Raw genomic sequence first — 23208 nt, 5'->3', positions numbered from 1 at the left:
CTTGTGCTTCCCCGTAGCGCCACAACCCTTTGCTTTCGTTCCATCTGCAGATACACAGATGTGATTGACGTTGTGCAGGCCCTCCAGACTCACCCAGATGCTGACGTGAAGGCTGCTTTCGTCATTGGAGCCATCAGTACTTGCGTCGAGCCACTGAGTTGCTACCTGGAACACAGGTACCCCTTTGCAAGCCCCGGCATGAATGGCACGGGCGTTTCTTCCCCCGTGTACCTGCACGTTGTCATGCCAGCCGCCTTAGAAGCCACAGATTTCCGTAGCCGGGGAAGCCGCACCTTGCGAGCTTTCCTAGATGAGATCAGAAAGGTTGCAGCATGTCTTACCCAGAGAAATGTCTTGGCTGAAAGGGTCTTCCCTGGGAAGTGATCTTGAGGTAGATAACCTTATGCCTGAGGAACGGAACCAGTGATCTTCCTGAGGGTGTGGTATAGCTGCAGGGGGCTTGGGAGACTAGCAGACGGCATCTGCCTGCATCCCTAACGCTAAGACGTGTGCGCATTTGTATTTTACAGGCTTCTTTTCCCCAAGTTCCTGGACCAGTGCTCACAAGGTAAATACTCTGTATGCAAAAGTAAGATGCACATTTCCAATGAAGCCGTAAGCCTTTAAGGTGTCCTGTGGAGACTGCTGCCGTACGGGAATGGTGTCGGCCAGCCATATATCTGGCTAGCGGACGGCAAGAATTAGGATGCAGCAGGAGACCAGGCGCTGAAAACTTAGTAGCAGGTGCCAACGTAGAGAGCCGCTCAAGAACAGCTTTTAAAAGTGGGCCCTGATGGACAAGAGGGTGGCAGCCTGACAAGCAGACTCTGCCGACAAGCGAGCAGGAGAGCTGGATTGCTGCGTGACAGCAGTTCCAGGGAGGAGGGTTGAGCTGACCTTTACATACCCACAACAGAGTCTTGTCCCTTTACTGAACGCCTTGGCTTACCGCCTTTACACTTTGGTCTCCCAAGAGCACACAGTGGCTGGCGAAGACATTCCCTAAGACAGCTGACCCCGTTTGCTTTCTCCCCCACCCCCCAGGTTTGGTGAGCAACGTGGTCTTCACAAGCCATACAGCCGAGCAGAGACACCCACTCCTTGTTCAGCTCCAGAACCTCATCCGAGCCGCGAACCCTACCGTTTCGTTCATCCTGGCAGAAAACGGCGTTGTGACCAGGTAATCTAGGATGTTTCCACCTGCCCTCTGCAGCCACGTGGGCCACTTATCCCGAGAGAGGAGAGAAACACCAGTCCTTACTGGGTGTTTTGCACAGGAATGAAGCAGATGTGAGAACTCGGACGAGCATTCTCAGTGGCCTGGGCTGCCATTGTGCAGCCGAGACGCCTCTGCTGCCGGCGGCAAGCTGGCATTTTCCATATCCTCCTCCGTTGCTGCTCTCCAACCAGATGTTCCGAGGCTATGACTCACTGAGAGTTTTAAATCCTTGTTTACATTACATTAACATGGCCGCAAGCTACGATCAAGCTCCCTTTCGGAGGGTTGTGGGGAAACGGGTTTGAAATGCTTTGGATCTTGAAGGAGAAAATGGTTCTCAGGGGTCTGAAGACGATTTTTTGTTGTCTCCAGGATCAGGAAGACTAGAAGCCAAAAAGCACCTGCCGTTACATTAAAATGGCAAGCCAGAAAAGCCCCCCCCCCCAGGTTGATCTGACTCACCTGGTGGGTAGGATGCAGGTTTAAATCCTGACAGCTGCCTCTGCTTCTGGGCAAGGGCACATTAAAGGTGATTTCCCCCCCCCCTGTAAACGAAACCTCTCTCTCTCTCCTCCTAGGAATGAAGACATCGAACTAATCCTATCTGAAAACAGTTTCTCGGCTCCGCAGATGCTGACGACTCGCTACTTAACATACCCTGGCTGGCAAGTATCTCCTTTTGGTAAAAACATTTCAAGTGCAATATCCTTTAATAAACATGAGCATTTATAAAGCACTACTAGATCAAAGCACTACTAGATGCAAGAAGATCAAACCTATCCATTCTTAAAGAAATCAGCCCTGAGTGCTCACTAGAAGGACAAATCCTGAAGTTGAGGCTCCACTACTTTGGCCACCTCATGAGAAGAGAAGACTCCCTAGAAAAGACCCTGATGTTGGGAAAGATGGAGGGCACAAGGAGAAGGGGACAACAGAGGATGAGATGGTTGGACAGTGTTCTCGAAGCTACTAACATGAGTTTGGCCAAACTGCGAGAGGCAGTGAAAGACAGGAGTGCCTGGCGTGCTCTGGTCCATGGGGTCACGAAGAGTCGGACACGACTGAACGACTGAACAACAACAACTAGATTTATTTTCCCATCCGTTTAATCTGCCCAGATAAATCACTTCGGTAATGAAATGCTGCAATTAGTTTCTTGGAGAAATCCATTCAGTTGTCTAGTTGCTCTCCTGCCCCATTTTCTAATTAAAAGATGGCTGTCCGAACTGGAGAGCAATGTAGAAATTTCACCAAACAGGGGCGAAACCTCTGAAAGGCCTCCTAGTCTGTCTTTTTTCAGTGTTGCCACGTCTACACCAGTGTGGTTTTTGCTGTTTGGGCAACAAAAGGGAGTTGAACGCTTGGAAACCAGTTTGCAGTTGGGAGGCATTCATGAGCTAAGAGGGAAATAAGAAGGTTTTTTGTGAGGTGCTCCTTACAGGGACGCGGGTGGCACTGTGATCTAAACCACAGAGTCTTGGGCTTTCCGATCAGAAGGTCGGTGGTTCGAATCTCTGTGATGGGGTGAGCTCCTGTTGCTCGGTCCCTGCTCCTGCCCACCTAGCAGTTCGAAAGCACGTCAAAGTGCAAGTAGATTAATAGGTACCGCTCCGGCGGGAAGGTAAACAGTGCTTCCGTGTGCTGCTCTGCTTCGCCAGAAGCGGCTTAGTCATGCTGGCCACATGACCCAGAAAAACTGTCTGCGGACAAACGCCGGCTCCCTCGGCCTGTAAAGCGAGATGAGTGCCACAACCCCAGAGTTGTCTGTGACTGGACTTAACTGTCAGGGGTCCTTTACCTTTACCTTACAGGTACATAGTAGATGCATTGCAAGAAGCCAAATATCTTGGACATAATATTTCCCCCTCTTGATCTCCTGTTTGAATGCAGTGCCTTGTGTTTAAATACCTCTAACACTCAAATTCACCGAGAATCAGAGTCGGAAGGGACCCTGAGGGTCATCGAGTCCTTTGCAGGGATCTCAGCTAAAGCGTCCATGGCAGATGGCTATCCAGCCTCTGCCTAGAAACCTCCAACAAAGGAGAGTCCACAGCCTCCCGAGGGAGTTCACATACAGGCATCACTTGTATGTTACAATGAGAGGAATGACACACAGATTTATGCTCTTCACATTTGAACACTTTGCCATTCCACTGTTAGGTTTTTAACCTCACTTCATGAGCATACATGAACATTAGGGCTGCTGGTTCCCCACCCTTACTTTAACTGAAAATGCCAAAGATCTAATCCAGGACTTTCCACGTCTAGGTCATGTGCTCCTCCATGAAACTTTGACCCTCCCTCCAGCAAGAAACAGTGGAACCTCTACTTACGGACATAATCCGTTCTGGAGGTCCATTCGCTGGTCGAAATGGGACGCTAGAAGAGGCATCTTGTGCGCGTGCGCCTTCGGCGGTAGCACGCTTCTGCGTATGCGCAGGTGGCAGAAGCCGCTTCCGCACATGCGTGAATCGTGGCAAACCCGGTGTTTACTTCCGGGTTTGCCGCGGACGCAACTTGGAACCCCCGCGAGACGAGGCGTATGTAAGTCGAGGTTCCAGCGTACGTTCATGCTTTTGCTGGAGAAAGCAAGCGATCTAAGGAGCATGCATTGCTGTGTCATCCCAGACTAGCTGTGGCCCTTTGAATCATAGAATCGTAGCGTTGGAAGGGACCACGAAGGTCTCCAACCCTCTGCAATGCAGGGATCTTTTGCCCAACGTGGGGCTCGAACCCACGACCCTGAGATCCAGAGTCTCATGCTCTGCTGACTGAGCTACCTCCGGACGGAGCCCTAACCACAGTCTGGTTGGCCACCTTCTTCTGTCTTGAATACAATATTCTTTTCAGTGTTTGTGATTCTCAAACTTCAAGGAAGCCAAAATCCTGAATGATTTTACAATTTTGAATCCTGCTCCTTATCTAAGTTCTGGAGAGGGGTGTGTTTGTGTGTGTTTTCCCTTCCCTATAATCCTTCCTGCACCACCCTAGGCTCCTGCCTCCCCTTTACCTGCTCTCTTGCTGTTTTCTGCCTTTGCAACCTTTGCTGTCATTACTGCTGCATAGTAAAAGGAGTCTGTGGATGCCTGTTAAGAACCAGCAGAAGAGGTCTGCTTCATGACCGGACCAAATTTGAAAAATTGACGCACTGACATGATTTCTTCCTCCTCCTCCTCCTCCTCCTCCTCTTCAGGTACGAGGGCAAATTCTGTGCAGGTTCCACCTTTCCCCCGATGGTTCAGATCTGTGTGTGGTTTAACCGTCCTTTGGAGAAAACACGGTTTGTGGCCAAGTGTAAAGGTAAGAAGCAATTAAACGCAGAGATTAATTTAATGTGGCATTTTCTCTCTGAAATTGCTAGCAAATGAAATTTGTGGCCAGAATGCTGCCCCCCCCCCCCGCCGCCTTTACAGTTGATTTTAGGTGTCATGAAATAACATGGCTATTTTTAAAAAATTAGGACAGATTTTCTGCTGTACTTTATCGGAAAGAGAAAAATAACCATTTCCTTAATAACTAAACAATTTATTTAACTGAAACAAAAACATTATAGCATATGCATCCATGTTTGTTAACTGATGTGGTTAAACAATTTTTTTAAAGAAAACTCAGACTGAGTTTTAGCACACATGAAAAACTTAAAACAAATCCTTATTTCCTGATGAACAGCGTTTGGACTATAATGTAACTTAAATAGAAAACTATCTTTAGAAAAAAAAAATCCTCCAAAAGCATTTTATTTTAAAAATCCAATTTAAATTTTAAAAAAATCCAATTTAAATATAAAAAAATCTGATTTATTTTATTTTATTTTTTAAAAAAATCATTGATTTTTATCCACCCTGATTATATTCCTTATTTTTAATGACCTGGCTGTGTGTGTTGTCTTGAGTGCAAAAATATCTTGACCCAGCTGAGGGTCCTGTGCACCTTGACTTGGGGAGGGGGTCCTCTCTGCTGCCTCACCACCTGTTGCCAAGTGTCTTGGGCTGCCCTTGCCCCCTTGCCACCCCACCGACCCCCAGCATAGCCAGCAAACGCTTCACATACTTGCATCTGTTCATCGTTTCCACAAGCAGAAGCCTGAAAACCTGCAACTGCAAACCTTCCTGCTGTGTCGTGTGCTCAAAACCAATTATGTATGTCAGTGAAAGGGGTGCTTTGCTGTTTGGTTTTTCATTTGCCCAAATTCAGTTTGCCTGCTTTAGCACGCACATTTCTGCGATTAGGTGCAAACATTTCCTGAGCATTTTAAAAAAAATTGTTCCCTTAACCACGAGGGCTAGAAACCCTTTTAAGCCAAAAGTGAGATTTGAGGGAGCTTTGGTTTCCACACCACCAGGTACCAGCTTTTGGCATGAAATCTCAAGCCCCCCAGTAGTTTGTATGTATTACAACGCACATCCTTGTATCATTTTATATACCAGAATCTCTGCCTAGCAATTACATGTATTAAATCTCTGCTTTGCTCGTGTTACCTTGCTCATGTATCTGATCCTAGAAGACGCTTGCTTTAAAAGGGGATTGTTTTGAAAAAGCAAAACCTACTTGTTTCCTGTATGTTTAAAGCAGGCTTTGCCAATGTTGCCCCTGGCCTGATAGTAATTGCACTCCAAAACGTCTAGAGAGCAGTATATGGCCAAGGACTGCCTTAATGTTTGCGGCTTGCCGGGTGCTCAATAAAGGCTTACGATAAAGCTATGCCAGTGTCTTATTTCTCCCATACGCATTTTCTAGCCTCCATAGAATTAATTCTAGGGTGAAATAGGCCTTGCAAATGCTTTTCGTTTCCCTTTGCACCTACCTCCTTAGTCAAGAAAGACTTGAGTAACTTGGCTGCGTTTTCTCTGTGTCTTTCTGTTTTCAAACAGCCCTGAAGTCCTCCAACAAGTCAAGTCCTTTCTCTGGAAACGTGTACCACATTTTGGGGAAAGTCAAGTTTTCAGGTAACAGGCAAGAGTGATTGTTTTGCCATTTATCTCCTTAGGGAAATACTTTGGGTGGGATGGATCCTTTGCTGCCAACCTCCCCGCAAACTCCGCTCACAGGTGCTGCTCCTGCTGCAAAATGGGTGGGGGGCTGTGGGGGTTTCCTGCCAATTCCCCTTTCCTCCTGCAGCCTCTTGTGCTTCCCTCTCACCCAAAAAAACACGCTCCAGAGTGCATAGGGATGCTTCCAAACAGCAGAGGACGTGATGCTGGGAACTGCCAAGGGGGAGCTGGTGAAGGTCGGCTCTCCTCTTCCAGCTTCTGTATCAATGGGAGCCTCCCTTGAATTGGCATCCTTTCCTTTTACAGGAGGAGTCCTTTCATTCGCGGCCAAGCTTTTATATCTCGGCTTTTACAGCATTGTTTTGAAATTCCTTGGGCTGAAATTCCCCTGGAGGGCGGGGGAGATCTTTCTTCCTCTCTCTTTACTTATTTATTTTATTGTGCCGTGGAAGAAGTTTGTTTCATTAGCGTGTTGATGGAATTAATACTCCCCCCTCTTTTTTTGCTTTTTTCTTAGTGGGAAGAAATGTAGCATTTTGTGTAAAATATGGAGTCATATTAGGACGCGGGTGGGGCTGTGGTCTAAACCACAGAGCCTAGGGCTTGCCAATCAGAAGGTCGGTGGTTCGAATCCCCGTGACGGAGTGAGCTCCCGTTGCTCGGTCCCAGCTCCTGCCCACCTAGCAGTTCGAAAGCACGTCAAAGTGCAAGTAGATAAATAGGTACTGCTCTGGCAGGAAGGTAAACAGCGTTTCCGTGCGCTGCTCTGGTTTGCCAGAAGCGGCTTAGTCATGCTGGCCACATGACCCGGAAGCTGTCTGTGGACAAACGCCAGCTCCCTCTGCCTATAGAGCGAGATGAACGCCGTAACCCCAGAGTTGTCCGCGACTGGACCTAACGGTCAGGGGTCCCTTTACCTTTACCTTTATGAAGTCATATTACTAGTTCCAGTTACAGGTAGTTAGCCGTGTTGGTCTGCCATAGTCAAAACAAAATAAAAAATAAAAAAATTCCTTCCAGTAGCACCTTAGAGACCAACTAAGTTTGTTCTTGGTATGAGCTTTCGTGTGCATGCACACTTCTTCAGATACTGGAGAATTTACAGTATCTGAAGAGGTGTGCATGCACACGAAACTCATATTACTAGGTTTGCCTGCTAGCATTAGGAAACATTTATGTATAAAAACGTTAAAGTGAGGCAGGGAGTTCAGCAAATTGAAATTTTGCTTAGTGCCGGCTGAGACGTGGAACTCTCTAGGGAGCAATTCGCCCACCGTTCCTCTCTGCATGAAACCGGGGTGCTTAAGGAATAACACCCCCTCCTGCTCTTCTGCATCAGATTCAGATCGGACAATAGAGGTCTGCCACAACACCTCGTCCAACTCCCTAAGCCTGGTGCCTGTTCAGGAGGGGCCAACCCCTTTCCCTCCTGATTCAAGAAACGAGAGCCGAGAGCACAGCGGGCCTCAGGAGTACTTCCTGGTCTTCGTCGGCTGCTCCCTCAAGGAGGACGACATCAAGGACTGGCTGAGGCAAACTGCAAAGCAGGTGGGTGACCTTCTCCTTTTGGGAGAAAATTCCCTTTTGGGGGTCCAGCAACAGAGGCTCACATCTAATTCCCAGGGCATTTCCATCAGCACACAGCCTTTATACCATCTTTTCTCAAACTTGGGTCCCCAGGTGCTGCTGCTGGACTACAGCTCCCATCATCCCTAGCTAGCAGGACCAGGGATGATCGTGAAGAGGCATGTGTGAAGCATGGCCTGCTCCCTGGGGCACCTGGGTGGGATGTGGTAGGGATGAAGAAGAGGGGGATGGGACAGGACAACGGGGTAGGGGTGCAAAGAGACTCTGAACTCTGTTTACGAAGGGATGGAATATTTTCTTACCGGACAAAGAAATAAACAACTATATGACTTTTAGAAGACATCTGAAGGCAGCCCTGTTTTGGGAAGTTTTTAGTGACTGATGTTTTAATGTACAGTGTTACGAACTTAATTCGTTCCGGAGGTCCATTCTTAACCTGAAACCGTTCTTGACCAGAGGTACCACTTTAGCTAATGGGGCCTTCCACTGCCGCCGCCGCGGTGCGATTTCTGTTCTCATGCTGGGGCAAAGTTCTTAACTCGAGGTACTACTTCCAGGTTAGCGGAGTCTGTAACCTGAAGTGTTTGTAACCTCAGGTGTTTGTAACCCAAGGTACCAGTGTGGTGTAGTGGTTAAGAGCGGTGGACTCGTAATCTGTTGAGCCGGGTTCGCTTCCCCTCTCCTCCACATGCAGCTGGGCTAGTCACACTTCTTTGAAGTCTCTCAGCCCCACTCAGCTCACAGATTGTTTGTTGGGGGGGGGGAGGAAGGGAAAGGAGAATGTGAGCCGCTTTGAGACTCCTTCGGGTAGTGATAAAGCGGGATATCAAATCCAAACTCCTCCTCTTCTTCTTCTTCTTCTTCTTCTTCTTCTTCTTCTTCTTCTTCTTCTTTTTCTTCTTCTTCTTCTTCTTCCACTGTATTTTTAATCTTTTGTTGGAAGCCGCCCAGAGTGGCTGGGGAAACCCACCCAGATAGGCAGGGTAGAAATAAACAATTATTATTATTATTATTATTAAAATTATTTATTATTAGAGTTGTAGTCAAACAAAAACTGGGAAGCCAAGGTTGAAAAACGCTGCTACGTAGGAAATATTTGTCACGTTGGCTGCTTGTTCTCCAGCCAGCTACCTTCTGCCATCCCAGCACCTCGACATCTCTCACCCAGTCATAGTCCTTGGGAACTCTTAGTCAACCCAGGTTTCTTGCTGTATGTGCAGAGCCCTCCTTGCACCTCACTCAGAGTTGCTTTTCACTCTAGCGTCCAGCCATTAGGCTCTTGCCAGTTTTGTGGCCGGGCGTACGTGGCGCCTGCCTCACTGATTATGGACCTAGCAAGATTTTTACCCAGGCCTGAGATGCTGTGGGGACCCTGCTCACCAGTGGAGGACTGTTGTCGGCAGAGTTGCGACAGCCGAAATAGAACCAGTGTGCAGCCGAGGGCCGGTTGTTGGCTCACAAGCAGCTTGGGAGAGCCTGTTGCCTTTGTGCTCTGCTTGTGAAGAGACCATGTGATCAGCCAGTGGTCACGTGACTAGCAGGACTTTTGGTCAGTTTGGCTGGGCTTAAGTGCAACAGTCTGGAGCCAATCTGCTTTCCTTTGCATTTGAACTTAATACAGTGCATGCATTGAATCGGAAGCACTTCTCTGTTATCATTATTTATCACATTTATATACCACCTTTATTTCCCAAGGATCTCAAGGCGGTTTACATGGTTCTCCTCCTCCTCCTCACAACAACCCTGTGAGGGAGGTTAGGCTAAGAGATGGTGACTGACTCCAAGGTCACCCAGTGGGGATTTGAACCCTGCTCTCCCAGGTCATAGTCCAACACTCTAACCCAGGGGTCAGCAAACGTTTTTCAGCAGGGGACCGGTCCACTGTCCCTCAGACCTTGTGGGGGGGCAGACTATTATTTTTTTTGGGGGGGGGGGGAGAGAACAAATTCCTATGCCCCACAAATAACCCAGAGTTGCATTTTAAATACAGTGGTACCTTGGGTTACATACGCTTCAGGTTACTGACTCCGCTAACCCAGAAATAACGCTTCAGGTTGAGAACTTTGCTTCAGCATAAGAACAGAAATTGTTCTCTGGCGGCGCAGCGGCAGCGGGAGGCCCCATTAGCTAAAGTGGGGCTTCAGGTTAAGAACAGTTTCAGGTTAAGAACGGACCTCCGGAACGAATTAAGTACTTAACCAGAGGTACCACTGTAAAAGCACACATTCTACTCATGTAAAAACACCAGGCAGGCCCCACAAATGGGTTTTGACTTATGAGCAATGCAAAGAAAATTGGAAAACATTGTAATGTAGGGTTTAGGTCAGGGGTCAGCAAACTTTTTCAGCAGGGGGCCAGTCCACTGCCCCTCAGACCTTGTGGGGGGCCAGACTATATTTTGGGAAAAAATAATGAAAGAATTCCTATGCCCCACAAATAACCCAGAGATGCATTTTAAATAAAAGCACACATTCTGCTCATGTAAAAACACCAGGAAGGCCCCACAAATAACCCAGAGATGCATTTTAAATAAAAGCACACATTCTGCTCATGCAAAAACACCAGGCAGGCCCCACAAATAACCCAGAGATGCAATTTAAATAAAAGGATACACTACTCATGTAAAAACACGCTGATTCCTGGACCATCCGCGGGCCGGATTGAGAAGGCGATTGGGCCAGATCCGGCCCCTGAGCCTTAGTTTGCCTACCCATGCTCTAACCATTACGCCACACTGTTTCATAGATGCTCATGTTAGATTTCCAGGCTTGGAGCATTGAAATACCGGGAGATTTATTTGTGTAGCACCGTCTGATTGCCAGGTTCTGGTAACCATAGATTCCTCTCCAATTCCGCTTGCCGTTCTGATACACAAACCGAGGAGTGGGTGGGATCAAAGCGCAAGGGCTTCAAAGCACAATGCATTCCTCCTATTTTGTGGATTAGTTCCATGGTTGGGTTTCTTTCCCCTTCCCTCCGCCCTTACACACAGAGAGACACAGTTAAGTATCTACTCAATTTGCATATAAAAGATTTTTTTAAAAACCCTTAGAAGCTTGACATTTAAAAAATTCATAAACAGCATTTGTAACAAGATCGCAATCCAGCAGCTGTGATTCAGATAATTGATGTTTGTCAATTCCGCATATCGCATGGAAATGAATATCTGCAGCCCTAATCAAGTTAAAAGCGGGATTGCTCTGCCCTTGATGTATGTCAGGTCTTTATTTTAAAAAAATCTTTTGAGAGTTTGCTGCATTAGGGCACTCTGTGTACAATAAATTTTTTAAGCTTGTTCATAGATTGCGTTTGAACTATTCTAAGGGATTGTGGTCACATCTGCAGAATACATTTAAAGTACTCTTATAGCACTTTGAAAATCATGCCTCCCCCCCCCCCCAAAAAAGAATCCTGGGAACTGTAGTTCTTTAAGGATGCCGACTTCCCAGCACCTCCAGCAAAGCGCAGCTCCCAGGATTCTGCACGGCTGCCAAAGATCGCTTTACATAAGTGTTGTGTTTGTGACCTCGGTTCAGTCGGCCCAAATTGTCTACGCTTCTAGGGTGGCCTTGGGTTTTTATAACTGCTCAGTCCTGAAGCGCTGGGTGCCGCACCCGGCCTTGTTTTCTCCATCGGCAAAACGTGAACGAGGACACTGTGATGGCTGCTATTTGTACAGAAAGGCTTCAAACCTCTGGGCTGAGCAGTCTCGGAGAGCTATATAAATATTCACAGCGATGAGGAACTGTGTGGCTTCTTTGAAATGATGGGTTTGCGAGAAGCAGCCTCTTTCAGTCGAGATGAAAGAGCAGGCTCTCCAGACAACATGTGAAGGGGTGACCCCCATAATCCTTTGGCCAAAAAGCAAACCTGGCCAGAATTCCTCCTCACATAGGCCAGGGAGCATCACCCAGCTTGCTCTGGTCTACCTAATCTCTCCCAGTTGTCATTCCAGGTCTTCTCCTGACAGCTCTCTGGTCCAGCAGTACATGTGAAAAGGATCTAGGAGTCTTGGTAGACCACAAACTTGACATGAGTCAACAGTGTGATGCAGCAGCTAAAAAAGCCAATGCAATTCTGGGCTGCATCAATAGGAGTATAGCGTCTAGATCAAGGGAAGTAATAGTACCACTGTATTCCGCTCTGGTCAGACCTCGCCTGGAATACTGTGTCCAGTTCTGGGCATCACAGTTCAAGAAGGATACTGACAAGCTGGAAGGTGTCCAGAGGAGGGCAACCAAAATGGTCAAAGGCCTGGAAACGATGCCTTATGAGGAACGGCTTAGGGAGATGGGTATGTTTAGCCTGGAGAAGAGAAGGTTAAGGGGTGATATGATAGCCATGTTCAAATATATAAAAGGATGTCATATAGAGGAGGGAGAAAGGTTGTTTTCTGCTGCTCCAGAGAAGCGGACACGGGGCAATGGATTCAAACAACTAGAAAGAAGATTCCACCTAAACATTAGGAAGAACTTCCCGACAGTAAGAGCTGTTTGGCAGTGGAATTTGCTGCCAAGGAGTGTGGTGGAGTCTCCTTCTTTGGAGGTCTTTAAGCGGAGGCTTGACAGCCACCTGTCAGGAATGCTTTGATGGTGTTTCCTGCTTGGCAGGGGGTTGGACTGGATGGCCCTTGTGGTCTCTTCCAACTCTAGGATTCTATGATTCAGAGTATGGGCTCCAGAGAAGCTTTTGCCCTGTGTGTTTGCAGCCTTAGCAGTTTCCCTTTGGCCACGTTCTGAAGCGCACTTCCCTTGTCCTCTTCTAATGCAGTGTTCCCCGAACTTGGGTCTCCAGCTTGTTTTTGTTGGACCACAACTCCCACCACCCCTAGCTAGCAGGACCCCAGTGTTCAGGGATAATGGGAACTGCAGTCCAACAAACATCTGGATAAACCCTGCTCTGATAATGTCACACTGTCACGTTCAGAAGCAGTGAACTGGGCTTTTCTGGTGTCTTTATCCAAACACAGAAACCGCAGAGGAAGGCTCTGAAAACCCGGGGCATGCTGACCTCGCAGGAGATCAAGAACATCCATGTAAGTCAAAGCCAAATATGCCTTTCCTATTCAAGGGCAGGGGGGGGGACCTTAGCTCACTGGGCTGAGACACCTGCATTGCAGGGGGTTGGACTAGATGGCCCTTGGGTTCCCTTCCAACTCTACAATTCTTTGATTCTATGATTAATGAGGGGACGAGAGAAGACAGCCTTTTACCACCAGCCGACGCAAGGCAGCCTTATGGTCCCTCCCACTGAAGCAGTGATTCCTGTAACTGCCTATTATTATTATTATTATTATTATTATTATTATTATTATTACAGTGATATCCCAACCTTCCTCCAGGGACCTCACGGTGGCATGCACAGGCCTTCCCCCTCCCCAACTTCATCCTCACAACAGCCCTGTGAGGTAGGCTAGGCTGAGAAGCAGCGACTGGCCCAAGAACACCTAGTGGGCCTCCTGGCCAAGTGGGGATTCGAACCCTGGTCTCCCAAGCCCGAAGCCGACGTGCTAACCACTGTGCCGCATTGCCTGCTCTTTAAACACAGAGGGTGGTGTTCAGGTTTACGCTGGAATTAATGGACCTCCTTTAGTCGTGTTCCTTAATTTCAGTGGGCCTACTCCGGAAGAAACAGAGAGCCCCACATATAGAAAGCGAAGCTATTTTTAGCCCCTGCAAAAGATTTCCTTCCTTGAGCGTAGCTGCTTAGCTGTGCACATTTTTCCTTCTTCGCCGGGGACTTGCCCCGTCAGCATTCTGACAAAAGACTCCTGAAATATGACTGTGCGTTCTTGCGAGCTCAGAGAGCAGCTCTGAGTGATAGCTTTGCCTTCCCACGCAGGTGAAACGCCACTTGGATCCTCTTCCAGCTGGCTACTTCTACAACGGGACGCAGTTTGTGAATTTCTTTGGCGACAAGTTGGATTACCATCCACGTATCCTTTTTTAAAAAAAGAAACGAAAAGCTTGCGTCTGTTCACTCTGCAGCCTGTTCGGCTCTTCAGACCCTTTGGAGCCATATTGTACCAGTAAACCTTTGGACTGTGTCTAAAAGCAACTGGGCGACGGCAGGCATCTTCCTAGGGTGCCACAAAGTGGAGGCCGTTGTGCGAAAGACCCCAAATAGCCGCATTCGATCCCCTCCTCTGCGGTGCTGAGCTCTGGGTCCTTGCTTTTGGCAGACTGTTTTATTACAGAAAAGAAAGCCTAGTTTGCTTGTGACAAACTCAAATGTGCTCTGTAAGCTGAGGCGAGGGATTTGTCTCCAGGCTGAGGGCTGCTTTCCCTTGTGTGCAATCTTCCGAGGGCCACGTGCCGGTGGGAGGGAGGGCCAGAAGCAAAATTAGGCAGGGCAATGAACGCAGAGTTTTCGTTTTCTACGCTAACATAAAACACACCCCTCTCCAGCCCCCATCCAGGCCAAGCACGAGGCATTATCAGAGTCCCAAGAGTCCAGCCTGGCAGAAACAGTTTAAGGAGTGAAGCAAGGCTTCTGAGGAGTGTGTGTGGCCTGGGGAAGAGTTCTGAGGGCCGGGCAGATAGGCCTGGAGGGCCACATTCTGCTACCAGGCCAGAGCCCCACCCACCTACCCCGCTGTGGACCTTTCAGCAAGCAAGACTTGACAACTTCTGACTTGATAGCTCAGTTGGTTAGAGCGTGGTGCTGATAACGCCAAGGTTGCAGGTTTGACCCCCCTATGGGACAGCTGCCTATTCGAGAATGGCAGGGGGTTGAGCTAGATGATCCACAGGGCCCCTTCCAATTCTGTGGATTCGGTGACTTCAGATCAGATTTTAGCCAGGTCAGGAAATTGCAGCCTTTTCAATCAGGTAAGAGTATCGGTATATGGCACAAAATAGAAAATTCTTTCCAGTAGCACCTTAGAGACCAACTGAGTTTGTTCTTGGTATGAGCTTTTGTGTGCATGCACACTTCTTCAGATACCTCTCCAGTAGCACTTTAGAGACCAACTGAGTTTGTTCTTGGTATGAGCTTTCGTGTGCATGCACACGAAAGCTCATACCAAGAACAAACTCAGTTGGTCTCTAAGGTGCTACTGGAAAGAATTTTCTATTTTGTTTCGACTATGGCAGACCAACACGGCTACCCACCTGTAACTGGAAGTATACGGCACAGTACCTTATACGAGGTCACACTATTTCCTCCTCCTGCCTGGGACTGCCTCCTCCTGAGAAAGCCTGTGCGGTGCCATCCATATGCTCTTGAACTGCCTGCATGGCCAGTAATAATTCTGGATGCTGGCGAGTTTTAGTTGCACAAGCAACATGTTGGTTTCCCCCAGTCTGGCTGCATATTTCCTCCAGGGTCTCAGGGAGAGAGAGAGAGAGAGAAAGAAAAGAGAGTGTGTGTGTGTTCTTTCCCCTCCCTTCTGCAAACTGGTGTCTTTAACTGGACACAAACCAGCGACCTTCTGCAGTGGATCCAGCAAGCGACCCTGCCACTGAGCAAAAGGCGACGAAAGCAGATCCACGTGCCCTCCAGCGCTTGTGGGCTGCTTTGCAACTCTTGATCTTTTTAGCAAGGGCTGTAGGGGAAATTCCCAATGGATTGGGTCCCGTGCCAAAACAGGGAGTGGGTGGGTGGCCGGTGTCACACTTCTGGCCGTCCTTCAGGAGCTGCTGTGTATTTTTAAAGGTCCCCAACTTAAATAGTTTCTGGCAGGATTTCTTCTCCTTAATAGCCGACTCACCCCAGTAATGGATCAGTTCATGAACGACTACCTGGAGGAGGCGAACCGTGAGATTGAAGAGTTCAACCGAGAGCTGGAGGAACTGGAGTACCACGACCTCTTTGAGCAGAAGACCTAAGCGAGGCCCCCACCCGTCTGTGCCAAGGCACACAACCCTTGATGAGATTGGGGCAAAACGTCCGTGACCAAGAAACGCTTTTTGTCCTTGCTGGCTAACAGGAAAATGAAATCATCTGTTTTTCAACTATTCTTCTAATATTTAGCTTCCATTCATGTAAAGTTGGCCTTTTTTCCTTTTCTTTTTTAAGAAATGCTGATGCATTTCCACATTAGTTTTGAGTTCGCGGTCCTTGAATGCTCTGGCTTACAGTGGAAAGGAGATGTGTGGCTTGCTTCTCGATTTAAATTACAAAGCTGCATTTCCTAGTTTATGAAGCTGGCCCTGACCGTAGTTTTCTGACATCCCACAATTGCCCCTATCCAAATTGCCCCAGGGGTGTTCCCAAAGCGAGAAATGGGGGAACACGTATGCTCTTGGGGGCTTCTCTTAACTAGCATGGTGGTTTTTGGGGTGTTCCTAAAGCGAGAAATGGAGGAACACGTAAGTTCTTGAGGGCTTCTCTTAACCAGCATGGTGGTTTTTGGGGTGTTCCTAAAGCGAGAAATGGGGGAACACATAAGCTCTTGAGGGCTTCTCTTAACCAACATGGTGGTTTTTGGGGTGTTCCTAAAGCGAGAAATGGGGGAACACATAAGCTCTTGAGGGCTTCTCTTAACTAGCATGGTGGTTTTTGGGGTGTTCCTAAAGCGAGAAATGGGGGAACACATAAGTCCTTGAGGGCCTCTCTTAACTAGCATGGTGGTTTTTGGGGTGTTCCTAAAGCGAGAAATGGGGGAACACATAAGCCCTTGAGGGCTTCTCTTAACCAACATGGTGGTTTTTGGGGTGTTCCTAAAGCGAGAAATGGAGGAACACATAAGCTCTTGAGGGCTTCTCTTAACCAGCATGGTGGTTTTTGGGGTGTTCCTAAAGCGAGAAATGGGGGAACACATAAGTCCTTGAGGGCCTCTCTTAACTAGCATGGTGGTTTTTGGGGTGTTCCTAAAGCGAGAAATGGGGGAACACATAAGTCCTTGAGGGCCTCTCTTAACTAGCATGGTGGTTTTTGGGGTGTTCCTAAAGCGAGAAATGGGGGAACACATAAGCCCTTGAGGGCTTCTCTTAACCAACATGGTGGTTTTTGGGGTGTTCCTAAAGCGAGAAATGGGGGAACACAAATGCTAGAGTTAAATTTGGTGTCACACTTGCAGTTTCTGTGACTGTACCCTTGCTGTGAAACAGAACGTCTGTGCTTCCGTTGGGTACATTAGCAGCAACATGTCAGTTTGTTCCGGGCTGAAATAAGAGCCGCAGTCACTTCTTGAGTGTTAAAGAGTTCTACTTGAGTTTTAAGAGCACGCCTTTAAGAGCGTTTCCAGTAAGTCTCCAAAGATGCACATCTTTGCAGCGTTGGAAAAGTTGCAGCACATTCAGGGCCAGCTTGGATAAAATGCTTACCGCTTTTGGGCAGGATGGGTCTGTTGCCCATTAGATGCATTGGCTGTCGTGTTGGCACAGCTTCTGTGTGTGCGCTGGAGTCAGACCCCGTGTCTTGAGTCTTCTGTGGGCTCATTCCTGCATGGCTCTGGCCTGTGCACATCAGTTCTGTGTGGGCCCAGCGCATGCACGGAAGGCCTGGAGGTACAAACCCCGCAATCTGGCCGCCCAATGACGGTTTGCATGTGTGTCCGCTGCGGAGTCCAAACCACATGAAAGCAGTTGCTTGGTGGTTAATACAGTGGCTGTGGCATCCTGAGAATTGGAGGCCGAAGGGCAGGATCTCCGCCTTCTCTGCGATATGTGCGATTCAAAGACCCGTCTCCCGAAAGGCACTTCTAAAACTCAAGTAGAAAAGCGAGCGTGTCAAATCAACCTGCTTTATCCATCGGAAATAATAGGAATACGGCTGGACTCCAAAAGCTGAGCCAGCCTGGGGCTTCCTATAAAAACTTGATGCAAAATTCTTAATCTCCGGTAGATGATAAGGAGAGGGAGCCTCATTGGGTAGCGTACTCCGTATCCTCAGTTGAGCATCTTTCACTCCTGGTTGATTCCGGACGACTCATCCTTAGAAAAAGAGCCCCAGCTTAGCATTCTACGTGACGCAGCTTAGATTTTGAATGTTTTCATTATGCCTGTTGAAGTCCCGTCCCCCCCCCCGCCTAAATTACTGTTGCACTCCATGGGCCCTTGAACAGGCATGAAGCGGTTTCCGTAAAACTGAAGGCCAGCTTTTTTTCTTGTTGACTATATATTATTTTAAGCTTTCTGTGGGGTCGTAAATGCCCGTACTGCAGGTAATAGGGCACCCTCCTAAGGATTGTGAATTTATCTATGCATGACCGTTACCTTAGTTAATTCTTGGAATAATATACTGATAGTGCCTGGTAGTATAAATGGTAGCTAGCAAATTAATTTTTGGAGGGGCAGTTGGTGCGTTTGAGCTAAGCCAGCTTCGCTGGAACATGTGAAAAGGTAAGGCGTCCTCTCCAGGTGGCTCCCACAGCGAGCAGGGGGAACTCACGCCTGACCTTACTCCATACGCTTTGAAACAGAAACCAATTTCTGAATCATCCCTCCAGGAAAAAAAGAGCGATACTGAGAAGCAACTTCTCAGGAGCTAGCGCACAGGTTGGCGTGGGTGTATTGAGTGACCGTGGACCTGTGTTATCCTGTTCCTCGGGGCTACACAATCTCTGCCATCTCCCTCCCCCTTTGGAGCTGGCCTCTTCCATGGAAGCCAGCGAGAAGCCGTCATGGGCCAGGAGGGCTCCGAGAGTGTGGGTCTGTGCCCAGTCTCTGGCAGAGGCCAGGTCCAGAGCAAGATTTATTAGCAAAGAGAGATTCTGGCAAATATCGGTTGCTGGAGGTGGCACACCGTTTGCCCCTCTTGTGGCTGTTTGGCAAATTTGAAGTCTTTCTCTGGTGATACGCAAATCCTGGCTTTCCGGGGAGAGGATTGAATTCTGCTGTTGCCTTTGGCTTGCTTCCCCGCTCTTAAACTCCAGATTTCTAACATGTGCTCATTTGTGTATCCGGCCCAAATTGTACTGTTGTCGAGTGTGGCAAATATTTAAAAGCATGCCAAAGGCAAAACACCTTCGAATCAGCCACAGCTCGATCGCATAAGCCAATCAAGAATTGGGATGTCTGGAGTTTTCTGGAGGGATGAAAGGTCAAAAAGTGCTGGGCCATGATCCACTGGAAACCGTCCCTCTTGCAAGGCTCCAAATTGATGCCAGTGAGGGCTCCTAGTGGATTGTGCCAAAGCCAATGGGTGGAGAGGGTGTTAAGCAATTCCCCCCTCCCCCATCAACATAATTTAGTGCAAACCCCAAATTGCTCCTCTCTCTCTTTAGCTTAGATTGTCTAATGATCTGCAAAAGCCATATATAGAGATAACCGCGTTTGCTACGCAGCTTCTCGAAGATGAGGCAAGCGGCAGCTTGGATGCATTGCCTCACCTTCTTCGTGGATAATGATCATAGATTTTAAGTGCAATTGTTATTAAAATAGGTGAAGAGATTGTAGCTTACTTAGCTCTGCTGAACTCTGAAATTTACAAAACAGAAGCAGCAGTCTAGCCTGGGCAGATTCCAAAGAGCAGATCCTCCAGCAACTGGTTCTAACCATTGCCCTTTTCAGCCATGAGAACTGCTTTTGCAAGAGACTCACCCGGCTGCCCCGAGAATTTGCTTCAGGGCAATCCCATGCCTTGCAGCTGTAGACTTGGCAACAGCATTTTATGGGACAATGCGGCAAGCAGCATCCGGCACACACAACTTCCTATGTGCCACCGCATGCCATCCAGACCTTTTGGCTGGGGCTGGCGGAAGTTGGGATCCCACGGCACGCGGAGGCCTCAAACCAGGAAGAACTGCTGGAGATCTTCCTCCTTGGCTGCCTCTAGCGGTGTGCAGAAAATAGGCTGAGCCTCTGCATTCGAACAGCTTCCCGGTTTGGTGATATCCGCCATGTGAAATGATTTCTATAGCAGCCGCAGAAGATGCGCTGGCCTTAAAAATGGGCAGGTCCCTTTTGAGCAGGCATCAGTGAGGCACCAGGAATGCTCTTGAGAGCAATCCTCACATTAAGAAGGCCAGTGCAGTTCAGTCCCTGCTGCGCAGACAGGCTGCCTCAGCAGGCGAGGAGGACCACAGGGCAGACTGTGAGGAGGAGGAGGAGGAGGCTGCTGGGTTTGTTTCGCCCCTCTGTTTTTTTACCGGCGGCACCAAATCGGCTGTTTTGGGAGTTGGCACAGGGGCATGCCCTAGGCTCCATCCCATGACTTGCCAAAAGCTGTTGGGCAAACTTCCGAAGGGACCCTTTCTGCTGTTGGACCCCCCCTGCACTGTGGGGACCAGGCAGGAATGGCCGGTGTGTGTGTGAGTGTGGAATCTCCCACCCATCCCAGTGGGGCTGCACAGACAAGTCAGAGTTTTAGCAGAACAGAGGTATGGTAGAGAGAGAGACATATATATCTATATGTATACGCTGTACTGCATGCTAAGTAAGAACAATACCCCTGTAATAACTACCAAGGCCTTTCACCATTCTGGTACTGCGATGACTTCTATTTTGGTATTGGCGAAATTTTCTCGATTACCTCAATTTTCTTAACGTTCAACTGTGATTTTTTTTTTTAAAAAAAAGAAATTAAAAGGGGGGAGTGTTGGGGAGGGGGATAAAATAGCCAAAATATCGAAACTGTGACAATGGGATCCTGTTCAAGACATATCAGTGCCTTGCTTTACGGCACCGCCGACGACGCGGCATGAATTTTGCAAGCGGGCGCTCGCCGTTGGTTCCTGCTGTTCGCTCCCTCTTTTGAAGGGAAGGAAATAAACCATTTTGGTGAAAGGACTCTCCACCTAGCGGAGAATATTTAGCACACATGGTTAAGTTGTTCGGGTTTGTTGTGTCTTCTTTTTTTAAAAAAAAAGAAAACTCTTTGAGGACTGAAAACGATTGAAATACTTGATCCTGCTGGCATTTTGAAGGCAATTCTATTTAGGGAATTGTTTCAATGACCCGTCAGCATTTTTATAAAGGGGTGGGGGTGGGGGTGGGGGTGATGAGCTCACTTGTTTGTTTGTTTGTTTTCTACAAGGGGGGGGGTGGCTTGCATCACCGAATAAAATAATCTAGTTTTGAAATGTTTCAAGCTACTGTAAAACGCAGAGCACCGTTCTAGTTGCAACTATTCAAAGTCAGAAGTGCCATTAACACTGTTCTTGCACTGCGGCCGTTTGCGGTGGAAAAAAAAGAAAGAAAAGGAATTTTAAAAACGGCGGCAGTGCCAAGAGTCGGAGCTTTCCTTGTGTACGTGCGTTTTTTCTGGTGGAAATGCACAAATCGAGTCCTCAAGGGGTTTCTCTCTGCTTTTGCTGACCTTCCCATTAGCAGCCTGTGTGGTTTCATATCACCTGAGAATGAGTGTGGTCAGAAATCGCTGAAGTTATATTGTGGGTGGGGAGGGGAGGGGAGGGGGAAGGGGAGGGGAAGGGGTTGCAACAAACTTTGGAAAAGCGAAGGGGGTACATTTGCAATCCAGACTCTGTGCTGCTAGGGCGGGTGTTGCGGTAATACAAGGGACTGCCCCTGAAAATGGCAGTCGCCCTCCTGCAGCGGCACGAGATCTAGATTTTGCAGGGAGAAGAAGTCCGCACCAATTTCGGTGGGAGCCCTGCGTGTGATTGGGGTTTTTGCATATGCAGGATCTACTTCTCCCGTCAGCTAGGGATCCTGGGCGCGGTGCTCCTGCACAAGTCCGCCTTTCATCCTAGTGGGACTTTTGAAGGAGAACTCCCCCCTACACACACACTTTGATACTGTCCTTCTGGATCCTCTGCAGAGGCCGAAATGCGACGGTATCGGCGTGGAACGCCCGAGTCAGCAGCACAGAGCCAGATTGTGCGCTGAAAGTGTTCCCTGTGTTCTTTTTTCTCTTTTGAGATCATTTTTTTTTCTCTCACTCCTGAATTTTGCACAGCTAATAAGCTCCGGAATACCGTTTCGGGTATCCTCAAAAGGGAAAATTGTAACTAGCATAGCGAGGGAAGGTAAAAATGTAAACTGTGAGTTGTTAGAACTGCGTTGCTAAATCTAATTTTAGATGTACCTCAGAAAACTAGTAAGAAACTGCTTTGTCCTTTTACCTAGTTGTGAAAGACTCGCATAACAAATTCCTTTTTTTTTTAAACCAGGTGCCAAAATTAATTTTTCATACTAGTTTTCAACCCGTTACTATTTGCAACGTTCAGTAAAATGTTATTTTTACAAACTCTACTGTAACTTCAGTTAAACTGAAATGAGTGAATGAAGCTTTTTTGCTTATTTGTATTTATTACACTACTTGATTCAGTAAATATATAAAAGTACCTTTCCCTTTATTTTTGTATTGTTTTACACGTTTATACCTGCTGTTTGTGATTATTATTTTTTACACTTGTAACTTGGATGCGATTCTAAAAAAAAGAAGCCCAATAAATTATATCCATCAGTTCTGTCGTTTTATTTCTGTGTGGCTGTGTGAATGCTGATTGGCTCACTTGCTTGAGTTGTATTGTGCTAGTTTTCTCTGCATGCACCTTCTTGTGGGTTTGCGACTGCTTGGTTGCAGCTGGTGGCCTAGGGCCGTGTGGATTCAGTTGGCTTTTCATTCTGCCTCTTTGAACTCTTGCCCACATTTAATAATAATAACAATAATAATAATAATAATAATAATAATAATTTTATTAGATTTTCAAAGGTTTTACCAAATTTACTGCATATGCACTACATAATATATCATTCACTTACACTTTGCTTTTTGACTTCCCACCCCTCCCTCCCTGATATTTTTATTCTTATTCTTAGTTGTTGCATTATACTGTTTCTTATTAGTCTTTCACCTGAAGGTCCCAAATCAGGCTACAGCATTAAAACACAAAATTTAAAACAATGCAAAATAACTTAACAACTGTAAAAATAAGGTGGGTCCTTAAAAAAGTTTTTAAAAGGTAAAGGACCCCTGGATGGTTAAGTCCAGACAAAGATGACTATGGGGTTGTAGCGCTCATCTCGCTTTCAGGCCGAGGGAGCTGGCGTTTGTCCACAGACGGCTTTACGGGTCATGTGGCCAGCGGGACTAAACCGCTTCTGGCAAAACCAGAGCAGCGCATGGAAACGCCCGTTTCCCTTCCTGCCGGAGCGGTACCTATTTATCTACTTGCGCTGGCGTGCTTTCGAAGTGCTAGGTTGGCAGGAGCTGGGACTGAGCAACGGGAGCTCACCCCGTCGCGGGGATTTGAACCGTCGATCTTTCGATCAGCAAGCCCAAGAGGCTCGGTGGTTTAGACCACAGCGCCACCCGCTCCTCAAGGGGTCAAAAGCCAGGGTAAATGGTTCTCTCCCAGCTTGCAAGGCTGGACTAAGATCCCTTCATCCAACACTGGGGCGAAAAGGCTGCAGAGGAAGCCTTCACAGCTGCAAAACCAGTTACCAGAGTTGGTTTTCCTACCCCAAAAAACTTATGCAACAAACAGCTTCCTGCGCAGCCCGGGACGGAGAACGGCAGCGGGTGGCGGCGCTTATTGCCAATTTGGCCGCCGGGCACCCA

At 47.8% G+C, this 23208-nt stretch overlaps 1 protein-coding gene across 1 annotated transcript in view; it reads left to right on the top strand.

Moving 5' to 3' along the window:
* The window catches only part of C9H20orf194 (chromosome 9 C20orf194 homolog), an 80132-nt gene extending 63876 nt beyond the window's left edge, over nucleotides 1–16256 (top strand). The window contains exons 28-37 of the mRNA XM_033161021.1: nucleotides 51–176; nucleotides 531–568; nucleotides 1045–1180; nucleotides 1798–1884; nucleotides 4413–4519; nucleotides 6091–6165; nucleotides 7550–7758; nucleotides 12767–12832; nucleotides 13639–13732; nucleotides 15514–16256. Coding sequence (XP_033016912.1) covers nucleotides 51–176; nucleotides 531–568; nucleotides 1045–1180; nucleotides 1798–1884; nucleotides 4413–4519; nucleotides 6091–6165; nucleotides 7550–7758; nucleotides 12767–12832; nucleotides 13639–13732; nucleotides 15514–15626 — 1051 coding nt within the window. The 3' untranslated portion in view covers nucleotides 15627–16256. The remainder of the gene's footprint in view (nucleotides 1–50; nucleotides 177–530; nucleotides 569–1044; nucleotides 1181–1797; nucleotides 1885–4412; nucleotides 4520–6090; nucleotides 6166–7549; nucleotides 7759–12766; nucleotides 12833–13638; nucleotides 13733–15513) is intronic.
* The last annotated feature ends 6952 nt before the right edge of the window (nucleotides 16257–23208 follow it).

The sequence above is a fragment of the Lacerta agilis genome, chromosome 9 (genome assembly GCF_009819535.1).
Source record: "Lacerta agilis isolate rLacAgi1 chromosome 9, rLacAgi1.pri, whole genome shotgun sequence".
NCBI classification, from domain to species: Eukaryota; Metazoa; Chordata; class Lepidosauria; order Squamata; family Lacertidae; genus Lacerta; species Lacerta agilis.
The sequence above is the reverse complement of the archived record's forward strand: the minus strand, read 5'-3'. Positions and strand labels throughout refer to the sequence as shown.